The sequence below is a fragment of the Oreochromis niloticus genome, linkage group LG1 (assembly GCF_001858045.2).
Source record: "Oreochromis niloticus isolate F11D_XX linkage group LG1, O_niloticus_UMD_NMBU, whole genome shotgun sequence".
NCBI lineage: Eukaryota > Metazoa > Chordata > Actinopteri > Cichliformes > Cichlidae > Oreochromis > Oreochromis niloticus.
Genome location: NC_031965.2, coordinates 21814198 through 21827644, shown reverse-complemented (window position 1 = coordinate 21827644; position 13447 = coordinate 21814198). Strand labels below are relative to the sequence as shown.

General features: G+C 41.8%; 1 protein-coding gene across 4 annotated transcripts in view; it reads left to right on the top strand.

Moving 5' to 3' along the window:
• The first annotated feature begins 2354 nt into the window (after nt 1-2354).
• phlpp2 (PH domain and leucine rich repeat protein phosphatase 2) overlaps nt 2355-13447 on the top strand; it is a 39549-nt gene continuing 28456 nt past the window's right edge. The window contains exons 1-3 of one of the 4 annotated variants that reach the window (XM_013269714.3): nt 2355-2798; nt 4532-4815; nt 8512-8645. In XM_013269714.3, coding sequence (XP_013125168.1) covers nt 2586-2798; nt 4532-4815; nt 8512-8645 — 631 coding nt within the window. In that variant the 5' untranslated portion in view covers nt 2355-2585. Of the gene's footprint in view, nt 2799-3450; nt 3634-4531; nt 4816-8511; nt 8646-13447 lie in introns of those variants that run through there. The other 3 variants (XM_025906389.1, XM_003442359.5, XM_025906392.1) reach the window with 3 other exon arrangements.

The following is a 13447-nucleotide window of genomic DNA, read 5'->3' as shown; positions in this document are numbered from 1 at the left end:
TGCTGTGTATTCTTGTCTTTGGGTTGGAGAAAATGATCAAGCGAATAAAAAGTCAAATAAAAATCTACATGAGCTACGGTAGTTTTCTTTCATGCTTTGGGGTCTTGTGTATAAGAGTCGTCTACCGAAAAGAAATGCTGGGCTCAATTTATTCATTTGTTAATATTTATACCAAGGATGGATCATTTCTAATTGTTTTATGTCCTGTTTATCAAATGTTGAAAACTGGGATAAGAATTAGATATAAATAGAAATGAGTTTATTGCTATTATAAACACCTAGATTTTTTAAAATGTTTCGTGCTGTTAATGTCGACTCCAAGTATGAGTGGATGTGTGAGTGCTATGTATCTGTTTTTAATCAGCATTTAAAAACCATGACTGGACGTGGGTTAAAATTAAACTGACCTTTATGATATAGAGGGGAGAATTAAGAAAGAGCCAAAAGGCATGTGTTGTGCCTTATTGTGAGGGAGTTCTACAAAATGAAAAGAAAATTGTAAGGCATTCAGAATTGAAATTATAGATTAGTCAGCATATAACACTTGGATTTGTGGCCCCTTGAGTAAATTGCTTACTTGGCTCTCTGGCCAAAATTAAGCCTCTACTGCACAGTTTCTAAAGGATTGCGACCAAGTGAAATGATCATAAAGGTGTCAAAGCAATCTAAAAAGGTATGGGAGTCACTTATCTATCATCATTTCTTAGGTTCATATAGTAAGCCAAGAAGATCAGATTATTTGCTTTAGAAATGACTTGAACTGCAAAAAATATTAAAAATGTGTCTGAAGAGAAGCCACGTCTTTTTCGTTTTTTTGTTTCCTGTTTTCAGAAATTTTCTCCTTGTTGCCTGGGTACTTTTCACTCAAGATTTAGTCGTGTGAAAGGGTTTTCACAGGACTCCAGGCTGCCTAATGAAAATCTAAATGCACAGTTACTCCTTCCATAGGAATTAAGAGTAAGTGGCAGGCAGGTGCTGCTAGCATTTGATCAGTGTGATCTGCAACATTCAGGTGTGTAACGATGCTACAGTCTTGCCAGGAATGTCTATCCCTTCAAATTCACTCGAAAGTCAGACTCTGTGATGCTCAGGAAAATTGTAAAAGCAACACAAGACCAGCATCTCAGACTCTACCTGCCTCAGTCAGCATGATAAATGATGAAGTTCATGACAGTACTATTAGAAAAAAAAGCCAATAAGTAATAAGGCTTGTTTGGAAGGGTTGCTAGGAGAAAGCCTCTTCTCTTTAAGGAGGGCATGACAGCACACTTTAGATTTGCAAAGTTGCATCTGAACAAAGGTGTGTGGTTATAATGCACAGTGCAGTGTTTGGTGGAAAACAGATGCAACATATCAGCACAAACATCTCTCATCAAATATCAAGCACGGTGGTGGAGGGATGATGATCTGGGCATGTTCTGTAGCTGCAAGACCCGGGCAACCTGCAGACAGAGATTTAGCCAATTCCTCTCAATGCCACAGTATTCCAGAGTCAAATACAAGGCTATCCGTCTGACAGCCAAAGCTCTGCCCAAACTGGGTCATGCAACATGGCGAGCACAGCAGTGAATGTACAGCAGACTGGCTGAAAAAGAAAAGAATCAAGGTGTTGCAATGACCCAGTAAAGTTCAGACCTCAATCAGATTAAAATGCGGTGACTGGAGCTTAAGAGAGCTTTGCAAAAATGAATGCCAGCAAACCTCAATGAAATTAAGCAACAATGAAAAGAAGAGCCGGCAAAAATTACTTCACAACCATGTAACACACGCAGAGTCACAAAGAAAACCATTATTTCAGTTATTGCTTCTAAAGGTGGTTTAACAAGCTACTGAATCATGGGGTGTTCTTAGATATTCACAGGACAGCAAACATTCCAATGTAAACTGCTGTCCCTATTCAGGGAACCTCAATAGCTATGTGTGACAAGGTTCACCCTGAATCCACCCATCCATCAAATCAACCTTTTCCACTTACCCAATTCAGAGCGACAGGCCGGTCACACCCAAAGTCATGCGCAAAAACCGTAATGTTTGTGACACAGCTTATATGGGGCGCCCCATACAGCTTAGAACAACTGCTTTTAAACACAGACTGTAAACCCATCACGAGACACTACAAAACATGAACACATGTCTGACACACCCAGCAGATAAATGCATTTTTAAACATTTTCTTCCTATTTACTTAATGATAAAAGAAAGTTTTATCCACAGACTAATGCAAAATGAGCCTTTCTTTCTCCCCTCTCATTGAATAGGTGCAGCAGAGGGTTAACGCTTAATGACACGCCCTGCAAACACCTCTCGTGTTTTTGCGACTGCATCAAGTGGGAAAACTTGCCTCATCATTATTATGAAGCATCCCGCTTCAGAAAGGCCCATTGGCTGCTGAATAATAAATACCCTGAGCCCGCCCATGTCATGTTTATTGATCAGCTCTCCGGGGCCTATCTGACAGCAGTCAGATGAGTCGGGATATGGCGTCGCTGCACCGACACAGGATGAATTTTCACCTCTCCGTGGGAATTTACAAGTCGCGCGCCGGGACATCGCTTGCTTTTTGCCGCCGTTAAAAGGGATCACACATGGCGATGGAGGACGAGGACAATAACGCGGAGGTCGCTGCGACCAACGTCCGAACGGGCATCAAGAGAGGAGGTGATGTCGGAGATAACGGGGCTTGCATAGACAGGCAGCCGGACACGGTGGTCCACCAGGCGGGGCTGAATCAGACTGCGGGTCGCGGCAGCCGCAGTGGTCCCGGAGCTCACGCTGCGACGGGGATCCGAGTGCTAAAGGCAGGTCATAACCAGAGGGAGCAAACGGGGGGGGATTTAAAGTGATCGACAACTGTCATGTGAAGGTGTCGCTTACATCGCAGTAGGTGCTCGGAACAGGGCAAAGTGCATCCACGGATACGCTCGCATCCTTCCCGGCAGTGTTATGTAAATGCTGTGATATCGCGTCTAATTGATAATTGATCCGAGGCAGTCAGGAATGCACCGGAGCCGGTAACAGCAGCAGACCACACACTACAGGCACTCATAGCTGGTATATAGCGAGGCCCGCTGCTGAACTGTTTTCTTAGAAATTTTTAGGGGAAGACATGATGAGTAATAACACGCAAGTCCCCAAAGCTGCCTCAGAGACACGCGCGTACATACAGAGAACCTCAGCTGTGGTATTTCATTTAGACTGTGAGCATTACTCGTTTATTATATTTAAAAGAGGTATTTGAGGATTTGCAATGAAATAGGTAATCCCGGAGTATTAAACACCTTGATGTTTGTACGCAGAGCATTAGTTTCTACCTGCCTGTCATAAAGGTGGGTAAGTGAATTCTTTTCACAGTTATAGGTCTCAGATATAGATTATTTATAAAGTAGAGGCACTTCCTTGTGAGTCCGGACAGCTTGTTCAGTCACATTCACAGTGACACACATCCATACTGGGGAGGTGCCCAGGACATCTGTAGTCCAGTGGGGTGATTCCACAGCTTCATCAGACACACCTTCACAGCTGCTGACAAAGAAGACATCTGCACTTTACTTTCTCTGTGACCTCTTAGTTTAAGCCAACCGTTCGCCTGATCACAGCCTTAACTCTCTAACCTCTGAAGCAATGCTACTCCAGGTATGATCCATTTAAGTAGTGAGAGTGGATGTTTATTCTTGACCTTGAGAATAGAGGCTTCAAATGGGATATGACTTTGTTACTGTACAGAAAGAGTCTAAGAAAAGAAACAAATTAAGCCTTCTGTTGGGCATTAAATGAGAGGATTTGCCAAGTAATTCATCAGATTAATCAAGATAAAATTACTGTTATTTTAACAGGAAATCAATCATTAAATCAGTTATTGAGTAACTGTACCAAATACTGAGAGACTGTGGCCAATGCTGTTCAAAAACCCAACCAAGAACGATCAGTTATCACACCTTTTACTGTCAGGCTTATCGAACATGGAAGCCACTGGAGGCTGAAGATGACATCATTTAAAAACAGCAGCAATGATACCTGTTTGTCACCAGAGCGGATGCTCTCCAGACCTTTGATATCTTTCTTTGTACTGACTAGATCTAAATGCATCCCGCGTGATAAACTCCACCCTCACGAAGAACTGCTGTTACTGATATTTTATCGTTCAGGAGAGGATTATTCTTCATTGATGTCTGTTTAAGAGTAACATTAGGCTACTCCACATCCGGCTAATGTCATCACGGGTGATTAGTGAAAATAATGGTGCTGTGGTTCCTCACAGCAGTCACACCGTCCACCCTCACTGCGAATGAATAAACTTTAATGGTTGACTTTAGTTTAGGGTAGAGCGAACATTTCTATGAAGATTATCCAATTGGTAACTACCAGCGCAAATTGATTTTTGGCTGGATTAAACCCCCAGCACGTCTGGGAGAGTGTGTAGTCCATCTTGAACCACTCTCTGTTTCCTCAGATGCCCCTTGCCTCTTATGCTATGTTTTTGATTACAATCTGTGTGTGAGAAAGACTAATATTCTGTGTTTTTCTGTGTTAGCAGCGCAACATGAAGCGGAACGGGAGTCGAAGCTGCGTGACGAGAAAAACCAGGTTTGGATCACGAGAGCGGGACTGGCTGAAAGGGGACACCCAGCGGGGCTGTGTGTGTCTGTATGGGGGAACAGTAGACCCTCAGCCACCTGCCTCTGGCACACAGGCCTCCTCCACCCCTCAGACAGACCTGCAGTTGGTGCTCTGCTCCACCAGTACCACGGTGGAGGAGCTGTGTGCTCAGAAGAACGGACACGCACTTTACGTTCAACTGCACGGAGACCTAGTGAGGTAAATTTACATCGTGTCGAATCATGGTGACAAAGTTGCGTTCAGCTATTCCCTGAAGGACAAAATAAATTAAGGCATGGTAGGAATACTCCAAATATACCTGTTCCCTTTTAGAACTGCAGAGAAAAGAGAGTTCAGTCCACATCAGCTACTCAAGATGGGGCCAACACATGCATCAGGCATTCAACAGCTTCATTAAATTAATACCAATTAATCATGTTAAGTAAATAAGAGACAAATCGAAGCATAAAAAGAGTTATGCAAATATAAGCACGTGAAATGGGAGCTTGCTAAAAATATATAATACAATCTCATCCTCAGTTAATGCAAAGAAGGTAAACACACCACTGAGGACTTGCTGCAGTTGCCCTATCATCCCGCACTCCCACAGCTCCTCACCTAGGATACGCTCAGGGAACATATCTCTACGCCTCTCACCGCTGTACAAGACATGTGTAGACTGAAATAGTAATTGATGATCTGTGAAAGGATGAAAAGCTGGTTCACTAGTCTGTGACCAGGAAAGATTCAGTTCCTTGTTTGCTTCCCTTGGAAAACCTACGTGAAGATATAAAGGAGCCTAAAACGAAAGCTCAGCTGTACAGCTTAAGCCTGAATGAGTTATGGCTCATTCTGTCTGAGCGCTTCTGTCTGTTCAATTTTTTTTAAACGAATAAGAAAGAGCAAAATCTTATAAAAAATGTGGGGAACCAGCAAAGTGCCAACAGATGCATTTAGAGCAAAGAGTTGTGAATGATTGTGTTAGTAAGCAATAACTGCTGGGAGATGGTGCCACAGATGCGCTGCAGAGATTATGCTGGAAACATGACTGGAGGTTGGTAATCACCTCACATGCTGTTAGCCAATAGTAGCATATGAAACAATGTCTTTATATCTTTGCTGACTGAGAGCTGCAGGCACTGGAGACTGATGCAGAGTGGTAATAAATGAAAGGCTTTTGGTAAGCCTGTGGATGGGCTCTGTTGGTTCAGTTTATACTCCAGCAGTAAAGCAGTCTGGTCTGCCAGCGAGTATGACCGAGTGGATTTAAATTTAATATTAAAGTCTTCAACTTCCAAAAAGAAAAACAAAACAAAACAGGATAATGGCGACTTAGGAGAACTGCACAAATAATTAAAAAAACATAAATCCTACAAACTGGCAGCACATACGGTAAAGACAAGTTAAATGTATTATGTGCATATGAACTTCGGTAATGTTTGTCCTCAAATGGTCCTTTAGTAATATATTTTATCATCCCTATTTTATGAACTCCTTCTGTGCATAAAAAGGCTTCATTACTTTGATAATAGATGCACTCGTTCTATAAATGATTATGTGAAGCATGCGAGGCAGCTGTGAGCTATGCAGCTTTTCCTGTTGATTTTCTTTTTAGAGCATGTAGTTACGTGCTGCTTACAGGAAGGCACGTTCGGGGCTCTTTCCTGCTTGCATTTTCAGTTGAACAAACTCCCTTTACAGATAAATTTACTGAGGCAGTAGAGTTGATGGAGGACATTCATCCTGTTGTTCATCCCCTTTTGGACCACTTATGTCTGTCAGTGTCACAGTGCAAACAGGGTGAGCGAAGCAGTCTAGTGTTCTTTTTCCCAGCAAGAGGCTTTTCCATCCATAACAGTTTCCAGGACAGATGGGATATGCAATCCCTTCAACATGTTCTGGGTATACCCGGAGTTTCCAGAACATTTCCAAAGAGATGATCCCACACATCTTAACTGGCTTATTTCCAGCAAGTTAGCAGCTGCATACCAAGGACCTCCTTTATCAGTGAGCTCACTCAGAAATGTAAAATAAGATGACTCTAGTAGCTCACCTCAGTCCTCCTGAGGATAAGTGATGGAGGGCCATTATCTTGAAGTTAAAATCTCGATTAAGCGAAAGGCTTACTGAACAAGGGAAATAGTAAAAACTGTCCTAATCTAGCAGCAGAAGAAGGCAGATGGAAATTTTTGGTAATACTGCCCTGCAATAGCTAAACAGCACTTTGGTGGAGTGGTTAGCACTGTTGTCACACAGCCAGAAGGTCTGTGGTGGCCTTGCAACCGGTCTATTGTGTAAATGGACTGGTTCTTACTTCTTCTACTGTACTTGAGCACTCAATATGTCTCACCCATTCATACAAGCATTTTATTCCAACTAAGTTCTTTCTATCTAACATTCAAGTTGATACATTTGACAGATTTTATTTAAAACAACACAGTTCAAGAATAGCAACAAATTAATACATTTGCACATTTCGGTTTATTCCTTTTGTGTGTGCTAATGACTACTTTTTTTGTTGCTGGTGTTTATAGTTAAAAACTGAAGCCTTGATACATTTTTTTTTTAGGCAGCCTTATAAACTTACATGAAAAAGATACCAACTTATAATGTAAAATATAGAAAGATGAAGCAATACAAGGCTTTTTTAGTTTGTAGAAATGCACGTGTATCCATACCATTGTGTTTTTAGGAGGCCCAGTAAACTTCTCATGTATCTATGAAATACTGGGTATGTCTACACTAAATCAAGAACCCATAATGATAGTTGGCTGCATAACTTTCCATGAGGACAGATGAACCCACTGGGCGCCATTTGACAGAGATTCAGCTTCTTGCTGCACTGGCCAAATTTGGAAGATTTGTGAATAAATGAGGCATATCAGTGTGAAGTGTGAATGGTCAATAGGGACTGTCACTCATCATCACGCTGCCTGCTGGAAGCTGCCTAAATCCTGCTTTTAGATGTTGATGTCACAGCTGTCTAAAATCAACCAAGATGATTCTGCAAATCTTTCCTGAGTGAGGAAAGGTCATTTTCTCAGGCATGGGTACTGTGCTCTAGTTGTTGTTAAGAATCTTTTGAAATTCAAGCACTTTTCTGTCTCATTTATTCTAAATGTTAGTCTTTAATCACATTTCTTCCCCCCTGTAAGTCTTCATGTTGACAGATACTGAAAAACATCTGTGTTTAGCTCTTTATGAGTTGGCAGATTGATCCGTCTTAAAAAAAAAAAAAACAGTTTTCAGAAGTAAGAGAGTAAGTGATCATAAATTAACTCTAAGCTTTTGTTTTAGATTGAATGTGAAAGCTGGATTTGCAGCTGCTATTGTGCTTTCGGGGCTTCCTTCACTCAGCTCGACAGTGGGCATTTATGTGAAAGGTTGCTTCTATTAGTATTCATCCTGTTAGGCTTCAGTGACTAACAGAGAGCTGAGAGATTTACAGATGAATTCAAACACATGGTTTAAGAGTGAAATATCTAATATCATTTCCATTCATTTCAACAAACTTACCGTAATGTAGAAAAAAAAAACCCTAATGGCGATGTTTTAATGATAAGAGAGATACTAAAGGTGCCTCTTCTTGGAAATTCACTTTTTAAATATTTGTGCAGACCTAAAGCATTGCTGCAGCAGATGGTGTACCCATGACACTGCGTGATTTTGCAAGAATGCATCTTCTTTTTTAGTTTGTGTTAAAACGAGAAACAAAATCCTAACTGTGGTGCTGACTCTGGCAGGAGTGCTTTTTTAGCTTGGTCTGGTGCCCCGTTTAACCCATTAGATCATGGCGTTCGTTGGCAGGAAGCTTTTACTTTTGTAATCTGTTTCATCTGAGATTCTGTGAGGTGTATTTTATAATTGTTGCCATCATTGTCACACCTCTTCATCTTCTTGCCTTCGGTCCCGCAGGAGGCTGGATCCCTCTGAGCGTCCGCTCCAGATGGTGTATGACTACTTGGCGTCGATGGGCTATGCAGACCCTGTACGAGTGCAGCAAGAAGCCGCCAACTCAGACCTCAGCTGTTTGATCCGTTTCTACAGTGGTGAGTACTCATCAGCGGCGGCAATCATCCCTCGGTTTCACTTTCTGCTGCTGCTGACTGGAATCTGGCATGTGCTTCGAGTTTTCCTCTGAACACAGACCTGAGGGCGCGGAAACATTCTTAGAACGCTCCAAAATGGTTTCGCCACATCCTCTGGCGAGTGTGTACGATTGGATTAAGTGAGAGCGGTTGTTTTAGGGCTCTCTGAGTTTGTTGCTTCTGAAGCTGCCTCCAGTCTTCAGTACAGTCTAAGATAAACACATCAGTCATGGCCTCATGATGGATTACTGACCATCATCCATCCTGTGGTGTTGTATGCTTCATTGACCCGAGGTCTGGAGTGACTAAGTGTCCCTGTGTCTGTGTGATTAATGCGGCACCAGAATGGATGCGACTCTGGAGAAACCGGTGACGAATTTGTGAACGCATCTAAGCGCCGCTCACCTAAAACCTCTCTCAGTCTTCCTGTTTGAAAGCTGCTCCATTAATACTCATACAGTAGTTGCAGTTAAGGATTTTCCTTTTAGCATAAATGGTGATTGGTTTGCTATAATGAGTTTTAACCAGCGGATGTTCCTGCTGAGTCAGTGGAACTTAAGCCTGGGCCTTGAACTGCTCACATATCCAGAGAAAGAGCAAGACTGGGTAAACCACAGTGTCTAAAGGGTTCACATGCACTTCCTCCCATGTCAGGCACATAGCTCTCCTCAGAGTGAAGTGCAGGACTGCTGTAGTGACTGAAATACACTCTACAGACAAATGTAATCTGCTCTGTATGGAAGTTCTGCGGTTGTTGAGTGACAGATGAGGAAAGTTAAAAAAAAATCAAACTCACCATGAAGTCTTAGCAACAGATATAATTAGTTTGTGAAGCATGTGAAACAGAACGGGTTTCTTTTATCCTAAAAATGTTTAGAACACAATAATTATTGTGATGCTTTTGACGGTTTCGATGCCCCGTAGAGAAAAATCGATATTTAAGTCCTAGACCTTTTATTGGATATAGTTTCAGTTTGATAATCAGCCCTCAGATCAGGAGATTTAAGCTGTCTTTATACATTTTCTTCTTTTGCTTGCTTCTTTTTAAATGATGTCGGGGGTTTTTTTTAGCTGACGGATCCCAAGCTCACTCTGGCCTCAGTCTTATTCGTAGTCCTCATGTGTCCACTGGCCCACTGTTGTTTTCTTCTTGTCAACATGAGAACTGGTCAGATCTTGGCTACTATCAGCAATCAGGCCACACTGGGTAGAGTCTAGCCAGGCCTCTTGGAGACTTCCTGCCTCCTTTTGTCGACTCATGGGAAAAGAGAACCAGGGACAAGACATGACTGGTTTTCAGGCTCTTTTAATGCCCAGTACAGGCCAAGAGGACAACTTGATTTGGCCGTGAAATACCTATGGAACTGCTAAAGTGACAGCTGGTAATAAAGCTTTGAGTTTGTTGTGGGGGACACAAATGATGTCAGCAGATGACAGATATCTATAAAATGGACAAGTCACCTCTCGTGTTCTTGTACGGGTTTCTTATGAAGAATTAAAATAACTTAAGTAGCAAGCTTTATCATTACATTTAATTCTGTGGCTGGCAACAGAGAACCCTGTCTTTTCATTTTAACTCACAGCACAGGTGCAGAGATTTAATCAGACCAACTCATCTTTTCTAATTTACATAATTTAAAATTAACCACTTTTTTCACCAATTTTTCAACTAGCTAAAAAGTCAACTTTTTAAAATGTTAAACTTTCAGGTAACTTTTTGTTTTAGTGCTGTAGCATTTTTATTGTGAGGCGCTTTGTGGTCTAGAAAAGTGTAAATAAAATGTTAGTTTTTTACTTTAAACTTCTTTTAACTTCAGGAAACTAGTGCAGTTGAGTGAGATAACACATGAAATTTCACTCAGTTCATTTGAGTTATGTTATAAAAAGCAAAACTTGCAGACTTCCCATGATGCATTACTAGAAAGTTCAAACTCTTCAGGGATTCTGCCTATTTTTTGTAAGAAAGACATGATGGAAATTTGTCGTATACCTTTTAATATGTTCACATTATGTTATAGTCACACTAGAGAAAACACTGGTTGGAGTCACTGCATATGGTTGGAGCAACCATATGCAGTGACTTTGAAACGGTTACTTCGAAGGCGGGGACCACTCACAGTCAGTTACTGTGACTTTGCTGTGTCAAGATGGCAATAAAGACAAGAGACAAGGCAATCAGACAGAATCTTCCTGCTGTCAGTCTGCTATAAGTTTGCGATTGAATGGAGATGACAATTACATGCAATCTGTTTGTGATAATATGATGACTAACTTTAATAAATCAGGGAAAAATCACAAATTTGTTCCTATCTGTTGCAAATCTTTTGTTATCTACTTACACAGAAATTCACATTAACTACTTACATTGAGAGTGTAGCCAGAGCCTCTCAGATCTGAAACCCGAAATTCAGAAATTTCTCAACAGATAAGGACGTCGTCGCTACAGGAGCTTGTCAACCTTTTATTTTGGAACGTAACCAGTTGCCAACCAGCTGAGTCGAGCGCACTGATGCAAAGAGACGTGTCTGAGATGAGTTGTACTCATTGACTGGCTCAGACTGTTGCAATGTGTTGCGAGTAGGTCTGCATTTATAAAGTAGACAGAAATTATTTGCCAACCTTTGCCAGTCACGGCAGTCAGTCTGAGTCAGACCAGGTCTGTCTGGAGATTGGTTGCCTCTCTCAGCTGTCTTGCAATCGAAAGGGGTTGTGCAAAGGTTGAGTGTGCTACGCCCTCGAGCATTGGGCAACCCCTTTTTCATACCTCTTGGTTGCAACTACTTGTCATCATTCACCAAATGCTTAAAAGATTAATGCAGCTATGATTTCCTACTTGCACAGAGGTTGCTATCTTGTTTATTGTCTAGTGTGATGAGAGTAAAAATGATTTTTGTTCATTGTGAAAGCAGTTCTGTCTGTTACAGGGTTTAGGATTGAAATGTATTGTATCCCCATAGACTTGTCTTATACAGCAGTTTATGGAACTGTCACTGGGAGCAGCGTCACGGGTCGTCTCTGTACTGACTCTGCAGGTTTAAACTGAGAAAAGTAAATCAAGTCTGGAACAGTGTGCAGGTTCAATGTAACTTAACTCACTTAACTTAATAATTTCTTCTTCTTTTGGCTTCTCCGTTAAGGGCTCTCTACAGCAGATCATCTGCCTCCATCTCACCCAATGCCAAGCATCCTCCTCTGTGACACCAGCCGCCTGCATGTCCTTCCTAACCACACCCATGAATCTATGTGCTCTTCTTCTTTTTCTTTCTGCATGGCAGCTCCATATTCAGCATCCTTCATCCAGTATATCCACTACCCCTTATCTGCTCGACCTCACCTGTTCCTCTGATCTACCCATTTCCAATCTTGTCCATTTTGCTCACTCCAAATGAAAATCTTAACACTCACTACCGCCTTGTAAAACTTCCCTTTCACCCTTGCTGCTATCCTTCTGTCAAAAATCACCCCTGATGCTTATCTACACCCCCCCCCACCCCCCGCCATGACTCCTCCCCATTTATATTTCTCATTTTCTCCTTGCATCCTTACTGTAACTAGCTTTACATTGTCTCAACTCATGAGGACTTTAACTTATCAAATCAAGCCGAGAGCAACTAACTCACATTTTTAAGGCAGTGTGCACAAAACCCCTTTTTCAAGTTTAGACAAAAAGTAAAAAAAACCAAACCAAACAAACAAAAAAAAAGTTACAGCGTCGATGGCCTTGTGTGTTCTCAGAGTCTTCCTCCAGGTGTCTGTTTGCCTAACAACTGTTGTTGTGGTAATGATCTGACTAAGCAGATGAGTGAAACTGTGATCCATCAGTAAAGACTACAGCTGCTACAAGACCACCTAATGTGGTACACTGAGCGTGCCAGCTCTGCGCTCTGCACAGTCTGCATTACTGGACCTTACCGGCTCTGAATCTGAGTGCGTTTGTAATGGGAACCCCCAAAACTGCACGTTTATTAAAGATTATCTCGCCATGCAGATAGCTTTGGTTTTATGAACCCAGGATCATCATCACAAACCAGGGGAGGTGGGCTTTTTTTTTATAATGTTCACAGTATTAAAATGGCCCAGTAAAGACCTCAGCAGCACATCTTTCCACAGAAGCCTCGGATAATCCACCTTCTTAATGATTCCTGAAAACTGATAAAAGAAAAGATGTTCTGCTGAGTTTCGCTGAACTGCCCTTGTAAAATTGTTGCTATGAGTTTGCTCTTTTTTTGATATTAGTTATGTCTTCAGGCTTGTTCAGATCATTCAAAAGAATCTGTGGGACAGTGTGAGAAGTATTCGTCTCAGACTGTCTCACAGGCATACAAACGGTGGATCATGGTTACGAGAAGGCTGACTTTCTATAATAAGACAGTGGTGCGAATACATGTGCGTTTCTACCTACGCACTGCCACGTGAGTTTCATTTCTAACCACAGCGCTTTACAGCCTGATTTTTTTTTTTCTCAAGCCACCGAAGAGGTTCAAAGTGCAATGCAGCAGGTAATTTATTAAACTTTACTCTCCTCTTATTTGTTCAGGAAACTCATCTGGGACCTTCTTTACCCCCTTTCTCCACACCCACTATACACACACACACACATACACGCACACCCTTCAGCTGTGGTGCATGGATGAAATTAAAACAAACATGGACAGGGGAGTAAACTTTTCTAAATACTGACTTAATAAAAAACACTTCTAGTGAAAACAACCGCAGAGACCTGAGGGCCAGCAGATCTTTGTGTCAGCCTGTGCAGCTGCAGC